At 35.7% G+C, this 22,794-nt stretch overlaps 3 protein-coding genes across 3 annotated transcripts; all 3 read left to right on the top strand.

The window, feature by feature from the left end:
- Positions 1 to 1,189: 1,189 nt before the first annotated feature.
- Positions 1,190 to 3,395, top strand: LOC143629606 (zinc finger BED domain-containing protein RICESLEEPER 2-like). The gene is made up of 3 exons (XM_077098838.1): positions 1,190 to 3,047; positions 3,130 to 3,223; positions 3,311 to 3,395. The coding sequence occupies exons 1-3, from the start codon at positions 1,190 to 1,192 to the stop codon at positions 3,312 to 3,314; spliced, it is 1,956 nt and encodes a 651-aa protein (XP_076954953.1). The 3' UTR covers positions 3,315 to 3,395.
- A 769-nt stretch (positions 3,396 to 4,164) lies between these two features.
- Positions 4,165 to 6,444, top strand: LOC143629605 (zinc finger BED domain-containing protein RICESLEEPER 2-like). The gene is made up of 3 exons (XM_077098837.1): positions 4,165 to 6,022; positions 6,105 to 6,198; positions 6,286 to 6,444. The coding sequence occupies exons 1-3, from the start codon at positions 4,165 to 4,167 to the stop codon at positions 6,287 to 6,289; spliced, it is 1,956 nt and encodes a 651-aa protein (XP_076954952.1). The 3' UTR covers positions 6,290 to 6,444.
- A 1,899-nt stretch (positions 6,445 to 8,343) lies between these two features.
- On the top strand, positions 8,344 to 21,371 carry LOC143629618 (putative chloride channel-like protein CLC-g). The gene is made up of 7 exons (XM_077098847.1): positions 8,344 to 8,528; positions 12,799 to 12,999; positions 13,114 to 13,291; positions 17,669 to 17,931; positions 18,013 to 18,282; positions 19,103 to 20,231; positions 21,073 to 21,371. The coding sequence occupies exons 1-7, from the start codon at positions 8,395 to 8,397 to the stop codon at positions 21,220 to 21,222; spliced, it is 2,325 nt and encodes a 774-aa protein (XP_076954962.1). The 5' UTR covers positions 8,344 to 8,394; the 3' UTR covers positions 21,223 to 21,371.
- The last annotated feature ends 1,423 nt before the right edge of the window (positions 21,372 to 22,794 follow it).

Here is a 22,794-nt window from a genome sequence, read left to right as displayed (position 1 = left end):
TATTAAGAGTCTATTTGATAATTTTTCCTAACAAAAAGCCTAAATCTTTAAAAACTAAAAAGGGTTTAATTATTTTCTTTTAACCTTTTTGTGTAATCATTAATTGAAGGAAAATTACATGAACCTTTTCTTTTTTGGAACCGCATCATTACAAGACGTAAGAAATAAAGTCGTGGACTAAGTTGTTAAAGTCTATGTTTAATAATGTTTAAATGATTATGATGAGAATGACAGAGAGCATTCAATTGTTACATGTTATGGTTTTTTTTTTAAAAACTTAAAAACACAAATAATCAAAATGTTTATGATATATATCTAGTAAAGGTGCAGTTTCTTTTTCTAATTGAAGTTCTCTATATATTTCATTTACAGTTAGGCAAAAAGAGACGTGTAACACATCAAAAACTTGATATTTGTGCTACATATAAAACTAGAGGGGGCAATTCTGACCCAAAGTCATTTAATTGGGTCAGTTTGGGTTAAATTTAAAACCTTTTGGGTTGAAATGGGTTGGGTAATTTAATTGTAAGGGTTGAAATGGGTTAAATATGAAAAATCGTTTAAGAATGACGGGTCAAATTGGGTTGATAGTTTTATTAGAATGGGTTGTTTAGGGTTAGGGAATAGATCTCCAGTGAAAACCATGGGTTCGTGACTTCATCAGTTCATCAGTTCATCTTCGCCTCAGCAGATTCAATCACCGTCAGCCCCGCCGTCGCCGCCATTCGACGTCCAATCACCACCGCCGTGGGTAAATTCTTCCGGTATGGATTCATGTTCGGCAGAGAAACCTCACGGAAGGAATTAGGCGATCTTATCGCAGATCTTCGCCGATCAAATCCTGATTCATCGTCTTCTAATCCTCCACACTCCTGATTCGGTAACCTTTTCGATTTCAATTCGGTAACTTATAATATCCTATTGTTATACTAAAGCAGCAGGTGCAACTGCTCATTTATTGAATTAGATTAGTAGTATTTAACTTACTAATTGATTTATTTAATTGCAATGTACCTTTATAACTGTATTATTGTGGTCTACTTTAACTTAGATTGTTCAAATTGCCACTTTTTTTTTCTGTCAGGGATTAGAGCACACATGAAAACCGAACCAAAAACCGAAATGTTGACTTTTGTTAATATTTTTTACATGACTTTTGGTAGGTCAAGATTCAAGAATATTTGGCGATATGTCAAGCAACACTGGTTTTGATCAACATAGTATAGGTGAGGAACGAGATGATGAAGTTAATTCAAATGATTCAAGTAAACGTTCTTATGTTTGGGACTACTTTGGTTGCGTAATGGTTGAACCTGATGGGACGAAGAAAGTAAGTTGTAAAGCGTGTGGACAGAAGTACAAGGTTGGTTCAAATTTGGGAACATCGAACTTAAAACGACATATCCCTAAGTGTTTTGATATTGATGAGCTAGGTCCACCAATAAAGCGCGCCCCTTTAGATCTAGAAATGTATAAAGAGAAGATAGCAATTTCAATCATCAAACATAACTACCCTTTTAGTTATGTTGAACATGAGGGAACACGAGATTTGCATAAATTCTTACATCCTGATGTGAAGGACATGACAAGAAACACTGCAAAGTCGCATATCTTAAGAGTATATGATCGGGAGAAGATGATTCTTAAAGATAAATTACAAAGCATAACTAGTAGGATATGTTTGACTTCTGACTTATGGACTTCTCTCACGACGGACGGATATATGGCATTGACAGCTCATTATGTTGATGAGGATTGGGTTCTAAGAAAAAAGGTACTAAATTTTAGATTTATACCTCCTCCACACACTGGTTTCATCATAGCAGAGCACATGATCAACTTTTTAGCAGAATGGGGTATTGAGAAAAAGATTTTCACAGTAACACTAGATAATGCAAAGTATAATGATGTTTTGGTATCTTCTTTGAAAAGTCATTTGCGTTTGAATAACGTATTAGTGTGTGATGGTGATTATACTCATGTGCGTTGTTCTGCCCATGTATTAAATCTTGTTGTTCAAGCTGGAATTAAAGTAATTGAAGGAGCCATTGAAAAGGTTCGAGATTCGGTTAAGTATGTGAGAGGAAGTGCTGCTAGGAAGTGTAAGTTCGCAGAATGCATCGAATTACTTTCATTACGGTGCGGTAAACATGTTCGTCAAGATATCGTAACGAGATGGAATTCTACGTATCTTATGCTTGATTGTGCATTGGCTTATCGTCGGGCTTATTCTCAGTTAGCACTAGTTGATTCCAATTTTAAGAGTAATCCATCAGAAGAGGAATGGGAAAGGGTGGAAGTAATCACAAAATTTTTGAAACCTTTCTATGATATCACTACTTTGTTTTCTGGAAGCTTATATCCGACTTCCAACTTATATTTTCATCAAGTGTGGAAAATTCAATTGCATATTGAAGAAGCAATTCGCAATACAAATGATATTATTAGTAACATGGCAAAAGACATGAAAAAAAAGTTTGATAAATATTGGGAAAGTTATAGTATGGTGTTATCTTTTGCGGTTATTTTAGATCCACGGTACAAGGTTAAGCTTGTTGAGTATTGTTTCTCAAAACTTGACATGAAAGTTGAAGAGCGAAAAACGAAATTGAAGAGTATCGTTGATGGCATTCATAAGCTATTTATGGAGTATGATATTCAATCGGAGACAATGCCCGATTCTTCAAGACCCGAGAGTTCAAATGTTGGTGACAACACGTTGGACGAGTTGGAGGGATTTGACTCATTTGAAAGCCAATATAGAAATGATGTTAACGAAAAGTCTCAGTTAACATTGTACTTAGATGAACCTCAACTAGACAGAAAACAACCACTTGATGTTTTACGGTATTGGAAGGATAATCAAGGAAGGTATCCAAAAGTGGCTCTAATGGCTCGTGATCTATTGAGCATCCCAATTACTACCGTCGCTTCCGAATCATCTTTTAGTATTGGAGGTCGGGTTTTGAGCAAGTATCGAACTTCACTTCTACCATCCAATGTCGAGGCGTTGCTATGCGCTCAAGATTGGTTGGATGTTTTACAAGGTATTAAAAGTTCATTCTTTTGCAACTAAATTTTATGAAATATCTTTATTAATATAGCACCTTTCATTTTTCACATATTTAGATGAAAACGAGATCGAGATGGAGGAACAACTTGCTGAAGACATTGAAGCGTTGATTCCGAGTTATAATAGTAGCAATTTTAGATTGACCGAGAGGTATTAAAAACTGAATTCTCTTTGCAATTTAATTTTATATTTGTATATGTTTATTAATATAACAACTTTCCTTTTTTACATATTTAGATGAAACGAGATCGAGATGGAGGAACAACTTGTGTTGACCAAGAATGCAACTTGTAGTAGGGTTTCTAGTTGTTTTGAATTGTTTAATGTCATCATTAGAGGGGGCAATTCTGACCCAAAGTCATTTAATTGGGTCAGTTTGGGTTAAATTTAAAACCTTTTGGGTTGAAATGGGTTGGGTAATTTAATTGTAAGGGTTGAAATGGGTTAAATATGAAAAATCGTTTAAGAATGACGGGTCAAATTGGGTTGATAGTTTTATTAGAATGGGTTGTTTAGGGTTAGGGAATAGATCTCCAGTGAAAACCATGGGTTCGTGACTTCATCAGTTCATCAGTTCATCTTCGCCTCAGCAGATTCAATCACCGTCAGCCCCGCCGTCGCCGCCATTCGACGTCCAATCACCACCGCCGTGGGTAAATTCTTCCGGTATGGATTCATGTTCGGCAGAGAAACCTCACGGAAGGAATTAGGCGATCTTATCGCAGATCTTCGCCGATCAAATCCTGATTCATCGTCTTCTAATCCTCCACACTCCTGATTCGGTAACCTTTTCGATTTCAATTCGGTAACTTATAATATCCTATTGTTATACTAAAGCAGCAGGTGCAACTGCTCATTTATTGAATTAGATTAGTAGTATTTAACTTACTAATTGATTTATTTAATTGCAATGTACCTTTATAACTGTATTATTGTGGTCTACTTTAACTTAGATTGTTCAAATTGCCACTTTTTTTTTCTGTCAGGGATTAGAGCACACATGAAAACCGAACCAAAAACCGAAATGTTGACTTTTGTTAATATTTTTTACATGACTTTTGGTAGGTCAAGATTCAAGAATATTTGGCGATATGTCAAGCAACACTGGTTTTGATCAACATAGTATAGGTGAGGAACGAGATGATGAAGTTAATTCAAATGATTCAAGTAAACGTTCTTATGTTTGGGACTACTTTGGTTGCGTAATGGTTGAACCTGATGGGACGAAGAAAGTAAGTTGTAAAGCGTGTGGACAGAAGTACAAGGTTGGTTCAAATTTGGGAACATCGAACTTAAAACGACATATCCCTAAGTGTTTTGATATTGATGAGCTAGGTCCACCAATAAAGCGCGCCCCTTTAGATCTAGAAATGTATAAAGAGAAGATAGCAATTTCAATCATCAAACATAACTACCCTTTTAGTTATGTTGAACATGAGGGAACACGAGATTTGCATAAATTCTTACATCCTGATGTGAAGGACATGACAAGAAACACTGCAAAGTCGCATATCTTAAGAGTATATGATCGGGAGAAGATGATTCTTAAAGATAAATTACAAAGCATAACTAGTAGGATATGTTTGACTTCTGACTTATGGACTTCTCTCACGACGGACGGATATATGGCATTGACAGCTCATTATGTTGATGAGGATTGGGTTCTAAGAAAAAAGGTACTAAATTTTAGATTTATACCTCCTCCACACACTGGTTTCATCATAGCAGAGCACATGATCAACTTTTTAGCAGAATGGGGTATTGAGAAAAAGATTTTCACAGTAACACTAGATAATGCAAAGTATAATGATGTTTTGGTATCTTCTTTGAAAAGTCATTTGCGTTTGAATAACGTATTAGTGTGTGATGGTGATTATACTCATGTGCGTTGTTCTGCCCATGTATTAAATCTTGTTGTTCAAGCTGGAATTAAAGTAATTGAAGGAGCCATTGAAAAGGTTCGAGATTCGGTTAAGTATGTGAGAGGAAGTGCTGCTAGGAAGTGTAAGTTCGCAGAATGCATCGAATTACTTTCATTACGGTGCGGTAAACATGTTCGTCAAGATATCGTAACGAGATGGAATTCTACGTATCTTATGCTTGATTGTGCATTGGCTTATCGTCGGGCTTATTCTCAGTTAGCACTAGTTGATTCCAATTTTAAGAGTAATCCATCAGAAGAGGAATGGGAAAGGGTGGAAGTAATCACAAAATTTTTGAAACCTTTCTATGATATCACTACTTTGTTTTCTGGAAGCTTATATCCGACTTCCAACTTATATTTTCATCAAGTGTGGAAAATTCAATTGCATATTGAAGAAGCAATTCGCAATACAAATGATATTATTAGTAACATGGCAAAAGACATGAAAAAAAAGTTTGATAAATATTGGGAAAGTTATAGTATGGTGTTATCTTTTGCGGTTATTTTAGATCCACGGTACAAGGTTAAGCTTGTTGAGTATTGTTTCTCAAAACTTGACATGAAAGTTGAAGAGCGAAAAACGAAATTGAAGAGTATCGTTGATGGCATTCATAAGCTATTTATGGAGTATGATATTCAATCGGAGACAATGCCCGATTCTTCAAGACCCGAGAGTTCAAATGTTGGTGACAACACGTTGGACGAGTTGGAGGGATTTGACTCATTTGAAAGCCAATATAGAAATGATGTTAACGAAAAGTCTCAGTTAACATTGTACTTAGATGAACCTCAACTAGACAGAAAACAACCACTTGATGTTTTACGGTATTGGAAGGATAATCAAGGAAGGTATCCAAAAGTGGCTCTAATGGCTCGTGATCTATTGAGCATCCCAATTACTACCGTCGCTTCCGAATCATCTTTTAGTATTGGAGGTCGGGTTTTGAGCAAGTATCGAACTTCACTTCTACCATCCAATGTCGAGGCGTTGCTATGCGCTCAAGATTGGTTGGATGTTTTACAAGGTATTAAAAGTTCATTCTTTTGCAACTAAATTTTATGAAATATCTTTATTAATATAGCACCTTTCATTTTTCACATATTTAGATGAAAACGAGATCGAGATGGAGGAACAACTTGCTGAAGACATTGAAGCGTTGATTCCGAGTTATAATAGTAGCAATTTTAGATTGACCGAGAGGTATTAAAAACTGAATTCTCTTTGCAATTTAATTTTATATTTGTATATGTTTATTAATATAACAACTTTCCTTTTTTACATATTTAGATGAAACGAGATCGAGATGGAGGAACAACTTGTGTTGACCAAGAATGCAACTTGTAGTAGGGTTTCTAGTTGTTTTGAATTGTTTAATGTCATCATTGTTATTTTGGATAAAGACATTGTGCAAATATGTGATCTTAAAGTACTTAAATGATGTTTTGATTAGGAAATGTCATCATTGTTTACCTTGTTTGAAGTATTGGTTATGTAACTTGATATGCGAGCTGTTACGCGCTGAAACGAGCTGAAAAATCGCTTAAACAAACTGTTACGCGCTGAAACGAGCTGAAAAACCGCTTAAACGAACTGTTACGCGCTGAAACGAGCTGAAAAACCGCTTAAACGAGCTGTTACGCGCTGAAACGAACTAAAAAACCGCTTAAGCGAGCTGTTACGCGCTGAAACGAACTGAAAAACCGATTAAACGAGCTGTTACGCGCTGAAACGAACTGAAAAACCGCTTAAGCGAGCTGTTACGCGCTGAAACGAACTGAAAAACCGCTTAAGCGAGCTGTTACGCGCTGAAACGAACTGAAAAACCGCTTAAGCGAGCTCTTACGCGCTGAAACGAACTGAAAAACCGCTTAAGCGAGCTGTTACGCGCTGAAACGAACTGAAAAACCGCTTAAGCGAGCTGTTACGCGCTGAAACGAACTGAAAAACCGCTTAAACGAGCTTTTGCTGTTAAAAAGATCTGTAACGTGTTGGAAACACGCTTATTCGTTGGTAAAAAAAAAATTAAGCGAAACCCGTTTTGACCTGTTCATACATTGACTCGTTCTAACCCGAACCTGTTGACCCTAACCCGTTCCGACCCGAACCGAAACAACCCTTCTTTTAAGTGACCCGTTTCGACCCTAACCCGTTTCGACCCTAACCCGTTTCAACCCTAACCCGTTCCGACCCATGACCCGTTTCGACCCAACCCAACCCAATTGCCACCTCTAGTCATCATTGTTATTTTGGATAAAGACATTGTGCAAATATGTGATCTTAAAGTACTTAAATGATGTTTTGATTAGGAAATGTCATCATTGTTTACCTTGTTTGAAGTATTGGTTATGTAACTTGATATGCGAGCTGTTACGCGCTGAAACGAGCTGAAAAATCGCTTAAACAAACTGTTACGCGCTGAAACGAGCTGAAAAACCGCTTAAACGAACTGTTACGCGCTGAAACGAGCTGAAAAACCGCTTAAACGAGCTGTTACGCGCTGAAACGAACTAAAAAACCGCTTAAGCGAGCTGTTACGCGCTGAAACGAACTGAAAAACCGATTAAACGAGCTGTTACGCGCTGAAACGAACTGAAAAACCGCTTAAGCGAGCTGTTACGCGCTGAAACGAACTGAAAAACCGCTTAAGCGAGCTGTTACGCGCTGAAACGAACTGAAAAACCGCTTAAGCGAGCTCTTACGCGCTGAAACGAACTGAAAAACCGCTTAAGCGAGCTGTTACGCGCTGAAACGAACTGAAAAACCGCTTAAGCGAGCTGTTACGCGCTGAAACGAACTGAAAAACCGCTTAAACGAGCTTTTGCTGTTAAAAAGATCTGTAACGTGTTGGAAACACGCTTATTCGTTGGTAAAAAAAAAATTAAGCGAAACCCGTTTTGACCTGTTCATACATTGACTCGTTCTAACCCGAACCTGTTGACCCTAACCCGTTCCGACCCGAACCGAAACAACCCTTCTTTTAAGTGACCCGTTTCGACCCTAACCCGTTTCGACCCTAACCCGTTTCAACCCTAACCCGTTCCGACCCATGACCCGTTTCGACCCAACCCAACCCAATTGCCACCTCTATATAAAACCAAACTAAATATAGAAAAGAAAATAGAGTTGGTCGTTAGATCTCTCCATTATTGTGTTTTATAACAGAAATATCACATATTCACCAAACTTTTGTATCAGTTATTCCAAAAATTTATAACAAACACAAAATCACATGTCTTTTTATTAGCAAATAAAAGTTAATAAAATGATGGGACTCATATTTGTTTGTTTGTATTGTAGTTTGGGCAAATAGAAAAATAATAATAATAAAAAAACGTCTAGTTATTATTATCACATATGAGATAGGAAGAAGATGAGATGATGAAGTGAGTGATCACCATGTCTACTAACGGCAAGGGAGCAGCGGATGAAGAATCCATGACGTCGCCGCTGCTACACCTCCGACGCAACGCCTCCTCTCAGATCGCTATCGTCGGCTCCAATCCTTGTCCTATCGAAAGCCTCGACTACGAGTAACGAAACTCTTCAACTCTTATTCACTTTATGTTTATTATTACTATATTGTGAATTATAGTATTAGTATATAAGCAGTTATTTCAAATCCAGAGACTATGTTTTCATTACACTATCGTAGACTTGAACGAGTTCATATGTGATATGCTAGTTAATCGAATTGTAACCGGAAGTTATAAGTTATTATGCTCGAGATTTAGCCTAAACGAAGCATCTGTTAGGATGAATCTATTGATGTATTTTAGCAATTATAACATAGAAAATCGCGGTGCAGTTAGGATTATTGAACTGATTTGATCTCCGTCTACACACATGTTTGAATGGACGTGACTGATTGTACGTGTGGTTGCATTGAGTTGTCATGGTTATTTGATTTTTATATTTGTTTTAAGTTATTGTGCTGTTTAGGATAAGCTGGGACTAGTCCATTTATAAATCAAGTAATCAATTCATTTTGGCTTACGGAACGTTACTGGATTATTGTTTGTTTGTGATGCAACTGATATTCATGATATCGGCGTTAGATTGTAGAATTGAATTGCTAAGAGCTAGAACTTTGTATGAACTTATATGATGCTAGTTAATCAAACTGTAAACGGAAGTTCAAAGTTAATATGATTAGGTTAGGTTAGGTTAAGTTTTTGTTGAGTTACAAGACACTTATAAGTTATAACTAACAGTAGATTAAGCAAAGCGAGATTAAGCAAAAACGAAGCATATGTTAGGAAGATTCTATTGATGTATTTTAGCAATCAAAACCTAGAAAAGCGTGAGGATTTTTGAACTGATTTCCGTATGCGTCTCAACTGCACCGGTACGCCTGTCGTTACGGTCAACATGTTATGACCTGCTTGAAGTTGAATGTGACGTGACTGACTGGGTTAGACTAATCTTGAGTAAGTACATGGACCTAGTTGTCGTATTTACAAAACCTAGGGGCTTTTGAGTTAGTTTTTCCTTAGTTTAGTCTAATAAGGATTGGTGTTGATCTAGGATTGGTTCGTTTATGAATAGGTTTAGTTTGCAATCAATTTAATTATCGCGAATCAATAAAACAATCAAGTTTAGACTAATCTCTAATATATTGATAGTTATCAAACTGTGGGGTTGCATTGAATTGTCATGGTATATGATTGATTGTTTATTTTATTTACTTATTGTTGTGTTTAGGATAAGGTGGGACTAGTCCATGATTATTATGCTGCAATTTTGTTATTTAGATGTAAGCCATGGCAATGATAATGGTATATCATAATATGAAATTTAGTTTACTTTGTGCTCTTTGAGATAGTTATATTTTAAATAGGTCAACTGTCAAGGCAAGAAATTCAAAAAACATTTACACATTGATTTCGCTCGTAAATCTAGTCTCAATCACAAATTTGGGACCACAAGACAACATCATTCTGAACCACAATCTCAGGTTTTGCAGATGGTACTTGCTGGCAATGATGCTTATCTTAAATTCCAGTCTTTTCAGTGTGCTATCTGTAACATTAACTGTCACATGGTTAATCCTTTGGCTTGCATTAGTCAAGGCTTTTCTCTTGGTCTTCAGATAGTTGATTCCGGTGGTACTGACCATATGGGCAGTAACAAAGATCTTCTCTCTTCGATCACACACACACACACACACTGTAGGTTCCCAGCCGGATCACACAGGAATATCTCGTAGTACAAGGGTGCGGAATCCCCAAGTAATACGATACGAGTGTAAGATTAATTATGCGTTGAATCGGTAAAGTATAACACACGGAACAATACTAATAAACTTGATTATATTGCAAAGCTTCACCACGTGATATCAAGAATCACTATCACACGTTCTGCCGTCCAAAACCCACATCCTACAAACAAACCTAAGCCGAAGTATATATAGATTTTGACAACTTCGCCTAACATACTAGGCGAAGTTGTCTAACTTCGCTATTCCCCAAGTTCTCTTAATACAACCAGGGAACTTATACATATCACTATTCAAAACCAAACAAACAATCTAAAACGATTACAGACACATTCAAAACACAAGATACTGAACTACTGACATCATGCACCAACAGACTCCCCCTTGGCAGTAGCTTCATATCTCTATCTTCATTCTCGTGTCTAGTAATCCCAAAAATCTCGTGCCACCCGTCTTCAAGCATGAACGCCCTGTCTTACACAGACAGAGACCACCCTCTGGTACTTCTTGGCTTCATCTTTCCACGTAGGAATGTAGAATATCTTCTTATCGTTTAGTACCTGCAAATCAGCTTGAGACAAATTTACCAAGTGCATGGGATCATACACTCTCAGAATCTCCTGTTCGTCCTCATCTTCCATAACAGCTTCAGCTGTCTGACTATCAACGTGCCACCACTTGAGACTCTTTAAAATATCCTTGGGCATCAACTTCATTGGCACTTCTTTCAAACACCGAATCGGCTTATACTTCATCACCATCCAAGGCTTGCCATCAGCCCTCATTCCCCGATCCTTATCTTCAACCAACCTTCCTTTCTGAGGCTTTAGAAGCTCAAACTTTTTCTCCTTAATAGCTTCCTTCCATACTATCTTTCCAATTATTCTTGCAATATCATCATCACTCCTATTAATCAATCTCAAACGAGCCAAATCTTTCACCTCACACTCAGGCAAGGTGTTGAGAGATCTCAAAGCCTTCTTAAAGTATTGAATCCCATCATAACGTTTTATCACAAACAACTTTATCTCTTCATCATACAACCAGCAAATGATACATTTCTTTGACTCAGCGTATCCCTTGATGTTGTAGCTCTTCTTAAACATTGTTGGAACCGCTGGCTTCCTTGTCTTGACAAACCACTGAGCACAGCCTTCTTTCCATCTCGGCTGTTCTTCTCACTCAGACTCATCTGACATATCCATATCTTGACTCACATTCACCTTGTCAACATCTGGAATATCATGTTCTACACTATCATCCACAATCTCACCTTCTTCTATCTCACTATCAATCACAATCTGTTCTCCTATCTTTTCAATCTCATCAATAGTTAACACATCATCTGTTAGATCATCATCATCACCCAACATTTCCTCATCATCAACAACAACGACATTCTCTCCACCTGATCCACCTGATGTACCAGTTGACTCCCCCTGAGATGTGGAAGTCCCAAGAGTTTGTTCAGTTCTTGGCAACTCACCACCTGCACCTTTCGATGCATTGGGATCATCGTCTCTATCTTGTCTCTTCTTGGTTCTCAACTCGTCGCCCTTGCAGCTCGTCTCTCCCTACCGGTAGTTCTTCTATTCCTATTGAAAATGTATCCCGCTCGACTTTTAATTCTTATCTCATCTAATGGTATTTGAATTATAATCGTCTATCACCTACTCACTATGCCCGTGTTGCTAGGCGGTTTGTTGGACTCGCCTCAGGTCCTATTCTTAAAACTGCATTAGAAACTTTATCGATCCACTATGGCATCAGACGGTCATTGATAAAATGACGAATTTGCACTCAAATGGCACCTGAGATATAGTTTTGTTACACCTTCGAAACCAGTAAACCACATTTATGTCGATGGATTTTCATTCCCCGAATAGGTCTAGGTGGCACACTTATCGCGCTGCTAAGAATACACATATTTTTTATCTGATATGCAATGACATTTTTTCTTATACCAAAGTGACTTAACATACAACTTAATTTGTCTATGACTCTGTGAAACTATGGGCAAGTGCTCTCTTTATCATATCAATCTTAAAAGATGGTATACATAGAATAACCTCCTTGAGTCATTACTTAGTGCAAGTCTGTTACAGTATGCAAACTTGGAACTCACTGTATGGCTTTATGCAATCTCTGAGAGCTTGGTTTGGCATACTTGGTGGTATAATTATGGAGTTTATGATGACATACAGTTAGGCGGATTGCTCAATCTTCTAGAGTCATTTAAGATTATATTGTACCTACTTGATAATCTATGTTAATGATATGATAATCATTCGAAATGATTTCATTAGGAACTATCAATTAATTGACCACTTGCTCTAACATTTCCAGACCACACATTTGGAAGAGTTGGGTATTTCTTAGGCACTGATTATGCACAATCAAAAGATGGAGTTTCTTTATTCCTAAAGAAGCATGCCTTAGATATCTTTAAGTATATGGTAACACTGGATCCTAAATTTCTAATGTTAATCAGATAAACATCAGGATAAGTTTCTTGAAATTGTGTATGACTCGTGATTGTGGCAAGTAATTTTGCTGGTTATTCACTTTTTTTTTGTGTTATCAAGGATCATAGAGAATGATGTCTTCAAGCAAGATTGGCGCAACAGAAGTAAATCCCAGATATTCCAGTACATATCTTTGAAATGGATCCTTTGTTTTATCATTGGTATTGTGGTAAGTCTCATTGGCTTCTTCAATAACCTAGCCATTGAGAACATTGCTGGGGTGAAGTTTGTTATCACCTCCGACATGATGTTTGCCAACAGGTTAGAATTCCCCTCATTATTTGTGTCCTAAGAATTAAAATATATTGATCACAAGAACTTTAAACTATGTACATTTCAATTGCTTTAAATAATGTACTCTATGCTCTGTCACAGGTACTTGGCAGCATTTTTTATATTTGCAGCTGCAAACTTAGGCCTTACTTTGTTTGCTGTTTTGATAACAACTTTTATAGCACCAGAGACTGCTGGATCAGGCATACCTGAAGTTAAGGCTTACTTAAATGGTGTTGATGCCCCTGCCATATTCTCATTTAGAACTTTGCTAATTAAGGTGATTTCGTTTATTTATGTTCTAATTAACTTTTTCTAGAATACGCACACGCATAATAAGGCTGAGGTTCATTACAAAAAACTAAATTATCACGAGAACAATTAGAACAAACCTAAATATTTTAACTTTTGATCAGTAGTTCATATTCTTAATGTTTAGTACTTCTTAAATACACATGGCATGCTATTTACATAAGAAATATCTAGTTAATCTGTTCGTATGTTTTTATAATGTTTATTCGTTTACTTATACATGTGTTAAGTGTAAGTTATGTGTATGTAATATAATCTACACATGACTTACACAAGCGTAGCTTCTATTAATAAACAAAGTCTCTGCTTATTATTTTTAATAGACATTGTATATTAACCATTTATTATATTATAAAATTTTTTTAAGGTTGAAAATATGGATGATTTTGGTTGTTCATTAAGCGAAAAACTGTGTTCTGCTTAGCATCCTCTATGTTTATATGTATACTAGCTTACTCTATGTTTATATGTATACTAGGTTTTATCCCGCATGCTACGCAGGTTTATTCAGATTTTTGTTTTTAATTATTTTGCTATTTATTTTATTAATGATTTGTTTTATTTTTCAACGGAGATTTACGTATATATTAGTTTATTAGCTCATTATATTTTATAACGTTTAGGCTCTTTCAATTGAAATGGATATGTTTATAGTTGGGTTGGAAAATTCCTAGTCGAATAATGAAAATCGCTAATGGTATATAGTCCCAATTTCCTATAATTAACCATTGATATCGTGAAATTTCATTTTGTTTTAATTAAAATATTAACTATAAAATTTATTGTTTGTCGAGCATGATTGTGTGTTCATGTAGTGGTGGACGATTGGTTTTATAGTTCGTAACACATTATTCTAATCGATAACAAAATTACACAATTAAAATCCCTTTAACCCAACCAAATACAGGCATATACACTTTTAGTTCTTTAATAATAGACAATAAAATCTTTAGTTGGAATTGTAAAGAAACTTAAATGTTCATATATAGTCACAATCTCTCAGGCATTGTCGTCTATCAAGTCCTATAAGAGTCCACATATTAAATTAATATACTCCAAATTCACAAAAGAAAAGACTATTCTTGCACAATTTTTGCCAAGTAGATGTCAGGTCAAAACTTATTTGTTGATAAAACAATTAGACCCAGACACAAAACGATATGATCTATTGATATATTCACATTCTTTCACCAACCAAGTGACCATTTATTTGAAGAGTAATGATTAATATATCATTTCAAACTAACAGCATCCTACAAAAATATACTTACATATCCATAATACAGTCTCACCTTGTTTTTTGCAAATACCAAATATTTTGGTTGTCAAGAGAACACTGCAACTATTGTCTCATAACAATGACAACGGGCCACATTGCAAAGACATGAGAGGAACATTAAATTTACCTAACATACCTAAGACAATATGCATGACCTTTAACAGATAAACTGTGGCACCCGAGCCTATCACCAGCCAATGAATCAGCCCCACATGGAAGAACAACATCAAGCTAATAAACTTCCATATTTTTGTAAAAATTGGTGACAGACCACAAAAGCTATCGGCATCCATCCCATCATTCAAAGGCACATTTAAATCATCATACTTACCCGGACTTGCGTCAATGTCTTTAACCAATGAGAAAAATCCCCAAATTTGTGAAACGCAAACCTGCACATTAACAATGATACATTAATTGGATGATGAATTTGCTTCATCAATGCTAGATTTTAGAGATAATAGGAAAATTTCAAGCCTTAATTACATGATCCGTCTTAACAATATACCCATAATTTATGAAAATTACCTTACATATAGTTTAAATGATAACCCGATTCTAAGAAGCCAAGCATTTTCTCACTATTTCAAACGAAGATACAAATTGTTGCTTCAAAATAACCACGATCTAGAACTTGAAATATCGACCTGGATTTCCTTAACAAAAAGTTAAAAAAGACATAAGATGAGGCATCATGTAAATATTCAATAATTGCCTTCAAAATGTGAATTTATTCTACGTGTCCAATAAGGTTAACGGGATGAGTATAACCAGATGTGTTTAATGTCTTCGTCATATTAATAAAATGACCACTTTAGTATACATGGTGAGCTCCAAGGATTTTCTAACATATAATTATTTACCCATCCTTATTAGTTTAGGATGGGTATATAATATAATAAATACATTTAAATGACCTTACATATATTGTGAATTAGTTTGATTTTTCAGTAGGCATTGATCATATCTACATTAATCAATGAAGTGATGAAATATGCAATTAGATCCTTGTCAAAATAGTTACCACTATTTATGCCCTGAATGCAAAAATGCATATCGGTTCAGCTGTTTAAAATTACCCAAAATAACAATTATGCCCCTAAGCTAAATCAAACGATAAACCTTTTTGAAACTCAAAACTACTTACAAATTGCTGATATGGCACAAACTTCAAAATGTATTATTAGTATACAAATATAAATACTTTAATTTTAACAGAAGAGACCAAATATTAATTTCACCTAATTTTTTTATGTTCATTTGATAGTTAAGAATTATCAGTTTGCATCAACTATTCTCTTATACTGTGAAACTTTGATATTTTGGAGAGAAAATGAGTGTAACCAATAAATTTTCACATTATCATCAAAGTATCTTACAATTTCCTAACATATATACTCAAGCAGAAACTCCTTCTTACAATACAGTGAAAAATACGAAACTATAAGATATAATTAGCACACTAAAAGGATCAAGATACATGGTCGAGAGATGCATACTAATCACCACGTAGTCTTATGATCAACACATTTAGCTTTATGCAACACTATTTGATTTTATTACTGATTAAGGGAATCATGAAAGCGATCATGAACAATAAGACATACCGGAAAAGATAAAAATGTTTTATACAAAAAAATCATGTAACTTATAATTTTTATTAAACGGTCATGTTTAGGAAATTAGGATAGAGGTAAGGGCGTAAGGCTGTCTACATCTTACCCTCCTCAGACCCTACCATAGCTTTGCTATTGGTGGGATATACTGAGTACGATGATGATGATGATGTTTAGGAAATTAACTTATAATTCTATTAAAAGATTATATTTAGAAATTAAAATTAACTTAGAAAGAAATCTTATATGTGAATTTTTTATAATCTAAAAGACACTCCCTTAGAAGCGAAAGACTCGCATCACCCAAAAGGCAACCTGAAACGTAGGACTCCACCGCAACCTCAATGGACCAGCAAACAACTCCATCCCGGATTGTGACCCCCACAATCCAAACCAAACTCACATAAACAAATGAATAAAACCTACAACATCGCTGCTAAAATTCATGTGTGCCACATAAGAACTCCAATCCTTGATGAGTTGCCACAAATCCCTGGAGTACTATTTTAAAATTCTCCTATTGCCAAAAAGACATATAACAATATCATATTTATGGTGACTATTATAATAAAATCATATTAAGATCATATTTGATATTATAAAATTACTTGAGATAAGTATCCAAATTCAGATTGTTGCAATGCAGTATATATCTGGGTAGTAACAACTTCAATTAACATGTTATCAATAATCCAATAATCAACAAATGCATCCCTACAAACAAAAATATAGCAGTTAGAAAAATCACAAATTAAAAATTCCCAAATCAAATCTGCTTTAGGTTTGAGGAAAGGAGAAAGGGTTAAGGATCGCGAATCACCAAGAAGGAAAAGGAATCAACGGCACCTTGGTTGCAACGATGATTTAGGCATGATGAAGAATCAAATAGAGAAATAATAAAGCTAGGGTTTTAAAGAGAAGAAGATGTGTCGATGAGTTAGGTTTGGATGAGTAAAAGGAATAAGATTAGTAAATTGAGGGTATTCGAGATGTCATGACCCGTGAGGTCTATCCGGGTGAAAGGCATGAGAGCTCACAATTAAAGATTCAAGTAATTTGGTGCCTTTAGAGAGTGTGGGGAGCGATGTGAGAGCGACACATAGTATTTTATAATAGGCAATTATATAGATAATTAGATTATTCATACATATGTATATAACCAATTATATGTGTGGAACCGCGAGAACTGCATAAAACATTTGCACCTATTGCTTTGAATGTGTTACACAAGACGGCTATGTAACTGTTTGTGTTTCTCTATCCCACTACTTCTAATAATATTTTTTATGCATTATATACAATTGCATTATGCGCTTCTAAAATAGTATTGAATCTGAAACAAATATGCTCCTATATGTGTGTGTGTCTTGCTCCTATATGTGTGTGTGTCTGTATCTGTATCTGTATAATAAGCTATTAATTTATATTATTTACATGGACTTGTTGACAGATTGTTGGCACCATCGCTGCAGTGTCATCATCTCTTAATGTTGGCAAGGCGGGGCCAATGGTGCATACCGGGGCAATCATTGCAGCTTTAACATGCCAGGGTGGATCAAAGAAATATGGATTGACATGGAAATGGTTCAGATTTTTTAATAACGATAGAGACAGGCGAGATCTAATAACGTGCGGATCAGCTGCTGGGATTGCTGCTGCTTTTCGTGCCCCTGTTGGTGGTGTACTTTTTGCTCTTGAAGAAATGGCATCATGGTAAATAAAGACTAAAACATGAATTCAATTTTCATCAATATTCTTAAATTGCCGCATTTTTACATATTTGTGTTTCTGCAGGTGGAGAAGTGCACTTTTGTGGAGAGCTTTCTTTTCAACTGCTGTTGTTGCAGTATTGCTTAGGGGTTTAACTGATATGTGCTTGAGTGGAAAATGTGGACTGTTTGGGACCGGGGGTTTGATAATGTTTGATGTTACCTCTGCAAATATAAGCTATCATCTGGTAGATGTGCCCCCTGTTCTTCTTCTTGGTGTCATTGGGGGCATTGCAGGTGGTCTGTACAATTTTTTACTGGGTAAAGTTCTCCGGCTTTACAGTCTAATCAACGAGTAAGCTCTCTTTTCGGTTTCATGTAATCATTTTGCTTTTTTGGTATATCAAGTGTATGATAATGTCTTTCTATGAATACCTGCTTTATGAAAGTATGGGTGTGCATAGTCAGTTTGGGGCTCAAACCAAACCCAAAACTGAAAATTTCAGTTTTGCTGTTTTTGAAAACCGATCGGTTTTGGTTTTTATGTTTTAATGGTAAATCTTTTTGTGAAATAATGATAAGTTGATTATTATACATTTGGGCTAAAAATATTTGGGTTACACTATTTGTTAAATTCTTAAAAATCACATGACATTCAAAATTAAAATAAAAAACTTCCATTTGTTAAAGTCAAAGACTTTTTTGTTAATTAATGATTAATTGATTATTATACATTTGAGCCAAAGTATTTGGGCAACACTGTTTATTATTTACTTAAAAATTACTTAACATTCAAATTAAGAAATGGAAATCCATACATTTGGTTCGGTTTTACTATTTGAGCTTGAACGTTTTTGGCCGAAAAAACTTGCCCAAAATAATGAATCTGGGCTAAAATTTTTGGGTTACACTGTTTACTTAAGTCTTATATATCACTTAACATTCAAAATAAAAAATGAAAATTTCAATTCTGTTTTTCGGTTTTAACTACATGCAACTGAAAATTTGGTTTCCACGAAGACACAAAACCGAACCATTTGGTATTTATTATGCCTTACAAATCGCTTTTTTTGCATGCACACCTCTACTTAAAAGTGGCAAGATGGGTGAGCTGGTTGAAATGGGCTGGGTTGACCCACAAGCACTTAACTATTCTTTTCTGACTTTTACAACAGGAGAGGCACTGTTCACAAAATACTCCTTGCTTGCATGGTTTCCATTGTAACTTCCTGTCTCTTATTTGGATTGCCATGGGTTGTACCATGCCGGCCTTGTCCAGCTGGCGCATCCGAACCATGCCCAACCATCGGACGATCTGGCAACTTCAAGAAATTCCAATGCCAGCCTGACGAATACAACGAACTTGCAAGTCTTTTCTTCAACACAAACGATGATGCCATCAAAAACCTATTTAGCAAAAACACTGACACCGAGTTTCACCCAACTTCAGTTCTTATATTCTTCATCACCTGCTTCTTTCTCAGTATCTTCAGTTACGGTATCGTTGCACCCGTTGGTCTCTTCATTCCCATAATCGTAACGGGGGCGTCTTACGGTCGCCTTGTCGCGCTTTTAATCGGGTCTACCTCTAATCTTAACGACGGGCTGTTTGCAGTTCTCGGTGCTGCTTCACTTCTTGGCGGGACAATGCGAATGACGGTTTCGTTATGTGTTATTCTTCTAGAGTTAACCAACAACTTATTGTTACTCCCACTTATAATGCTCGTCCTTCTCGTTTCCAAAACCGTTGCCGACGCGTTTAACGGGAACGTTTACGACCAAATAATGAAGTTTAAAGGGTTTCCTTATTTAGAAACCCACGCCGAACCGTACATGCGGCAGTTAACCGTCAGTGACGTTGTTACGGGCCCGCTTCGTGTATTTAACGGGATTGAACTCGTTGCTAATATTGTCCACGTGCTTAAAACAACGGGCCATAATGGGTTTCCTGTGGTTGATGAGCCGCCTTATTCAGAAGCACCGGTTTTATACGGGTTGATTCTTCGGTCTCATCTTATCACATTGTTGAAGAAGAAGGCGTTTCATGTTACTCCAACTGTAGCTGATGAGGATAGTGTGGAGAAATTTTCATCAAATGATTTTGCAAAACAGGGTCTTGGATATGCTGAAAAGATTGATGATATTGAGTTGAGTCACGAAGAGATGGAAATGTTAATAGATTTGCATCCTTTTACTAATGCTTCGCCTTATACTGTCGTTGAAACGATGTCACTCGCCAAGGCGCTTATACTTTTTAGGGGTGTCGGGTTAAGACACTTATTAGTGGTCCCCAAGACTTCCGGGGTAAGCTCGGTTTCGCTTAGTTAGTTCTTAATAATAACTAGCAAGATGGACGGGTTGGTTAATGGGTTAAACGGGTCGGGACTGAATTTGACTTGTTCTCTTTTATGACTTGTTTGAGATAAAACACAGACTAAGAAAATCAGTTTTGGTTCGTGTTACAAAATGGTTTTATTAAATCTCACTTAATCAAACTATTAAGTGTAGATGGTTTCCTTTTTACATAAAACCCATGTCATTGCAACTTTTTTGTGTTTGGCAAACACGTTGAAAGTTGAAACGGTCAAACAGGTGTGTCAGGTCTAGCTGATCCGTCAACACTTGTTGTCCCATTTTCTATATTATAAATAAATAAACTAATTTGTAGAATTACAAACCATGTTATCGAAACAGTAATCTAATCTCATAAACAAAAGAGTTAATTAAATAATGTTCTTTGTGGCTTGGTAAACATAGCAGGTTTGATCAATGTGGTTTTCAAGTAGTAACATTAATGGGGTAAATTTGTCATTCTTTAAAAATTAAACAGAAATTTTAACAAAAGCTAGTGTTAGATACCAACCGTGTTACAAATTATAAGCCATAGATACCAAACCTGTTACTTTTCAAAGTTAGACTCCAAACCTGTTATTTTATCAAACTACGGGGGCCACTTATGTAACTAACTTTAAAAACAAAAGCAATTAGAGGTTGTGAGCATTTGAATACACCTTAGGCTTCAAACTTGTTTGTAGCTAATTTCTTATCTTTTACCAGTTAACTCGTTTTTATATTTTTTACATTATATACTTATTGCATATATCTCCAAAAAGGCTAAAACATGTTGTTTAATTTTGTGTTACAGAGACTGCCTGTGGTTGGGATATTGACAAGACATGATTTCATGCCTGAACATATACTAGGTTTACACCCGTTGTTGGCAAGAATCAAATGGAAAAGATTAAGATTCAAGTTTCCTCTTTGGAACAAATTTTTCTCCTCAGATTCAAGTTAAATCATCCATCATATCTGTGTATTGAGGAAAGCTAAATCAGGTCAGTTCATATCATTTTTCAATTGTATGTTTGGTATATATATATATATGAACTTGTTTTTTTCACCAAGACTACTGTCTTTAAGATAATATGACTTCAATATTGTTTATATGTATGCAAGTAATGCATGTGTTTTTAGTTATTAGCATAGTCAAAAATTTGGGCTCAGTCATTTTTTTTTCTCATTTTATATATGTGGGTCGTGTCTATAAACAATGTGACTCTTAAACTACAAGAGGTCTATTGGGTTCGTTCTAAAAGGGAACTATACAAGCTGGGTCGACCTGTATAAACTTGATTTGGAGAATGATCTTACTAGCAATTATTTGAATGTCAAGTTAGGGATGAGCAAACTCGGTATCAGTACTTGATTGATTATCGATATTTCAAACACTAGATTTGAAGTCTTATGGATTGGATACTTCAGTGAGAAAAGAGGGTGGGGTGGGCGTGTAGAAAGGGACTACATCGGCTGTTACTAGACTGAATCTTTATCTTTGTCATATTGGGCCATTTGCTCCTTTAGCTAAAGTAAATAAATATTCCAATTTTACAAAGCCCAAATAAATCCATGTTGGTCCACGAAACTTTGCTAGTTGATTGTAAATTATGAACTATTTATTTGTTCACAACAAAATCATCATCATCATCATCATCATCATCGTACTCAGTATATCCCACCAATAGCAATGCTATGGTAGGGTCTGAGGAGGGTAAGATGTAGACAGCCTTACCTCTATCCCATAGGGATAGAGAGGCTGCTTCCGGTGAGACCCCCGGCTCGATAGTAGTTTTGCATCAAGCCTTGGACATAAGGCACATAGCACTCAATCATCGGGACACCGGCTGATCGGTGCATGTGCCCTTGTCTTTCGGCTATCAACGCCACCACATGATGCCTGATTAACCTTCCGCCACTTTTAACGTTATTTTCACGAGATTAGTAAAATAACGTCAAAATTAGTGCAATTTTACTTTTGCCCACCCGAGGGTTCACACATATATACATTATATGCGCGCACCGCAAGCAGGGCGTAAACTTTAAGAGCGGAACTATCTTTGTGTAATTGTTATTTATAACAAATCAAATGATACTTTTAAAAATATATCCACCTATATTTTAAAATATATCCTTCAAATAAATATCTTTGTGTAATTGTTATTTATAACAAATCAAATGATACTTTTAAAAATTGCAATTAATGTTATGTTAGGTTAATTGATAATGTTATGTTAGGCTATGTTCAGTTAATGTATTTGCATTATTTAAATGTTATAAATTGCCCCTCCAAGTTCTTTACCTTTCAATTATTTTATGTACTAGTTTGAGGCCCATGTATTACACGAGTAGTTCTTGAAAATATAATATTAAATAAAGAATCAAAATACAAGAAACAATAAACCTGTTAAACACTATTAATACAGTCGTTGTACAATAGTCTTTAAAAACTTTTTAAAGTAAAGATAATAATATCAAATGTTTGAAAAAAAAGGAAGTAAATAATAAATTAACAATTTTGAAGCATAAACTT

Source organism: Bidens hawaiensis, unplaced genomic scaffold, assembly GCF_021521415.1.
Source record: "Bidens hawaiensis isolate Kalapana, Puna unplaced genomic scaffold, B.hawaiensis_p1.1 tig00005344_1, whole genome shotgun sequence".
Classification (NCBI taxonomy): Eukaryota; Viridiplantae; Streptophyta; class Magnoliopsida; order Asterales; family Asteraceae; genus Bidens; species Bidens hawaiensis.
Note: the sequence above shows the minus strand (reverse complement) of the source record. Positions and strands in the feature narration are given on the sequence as shown.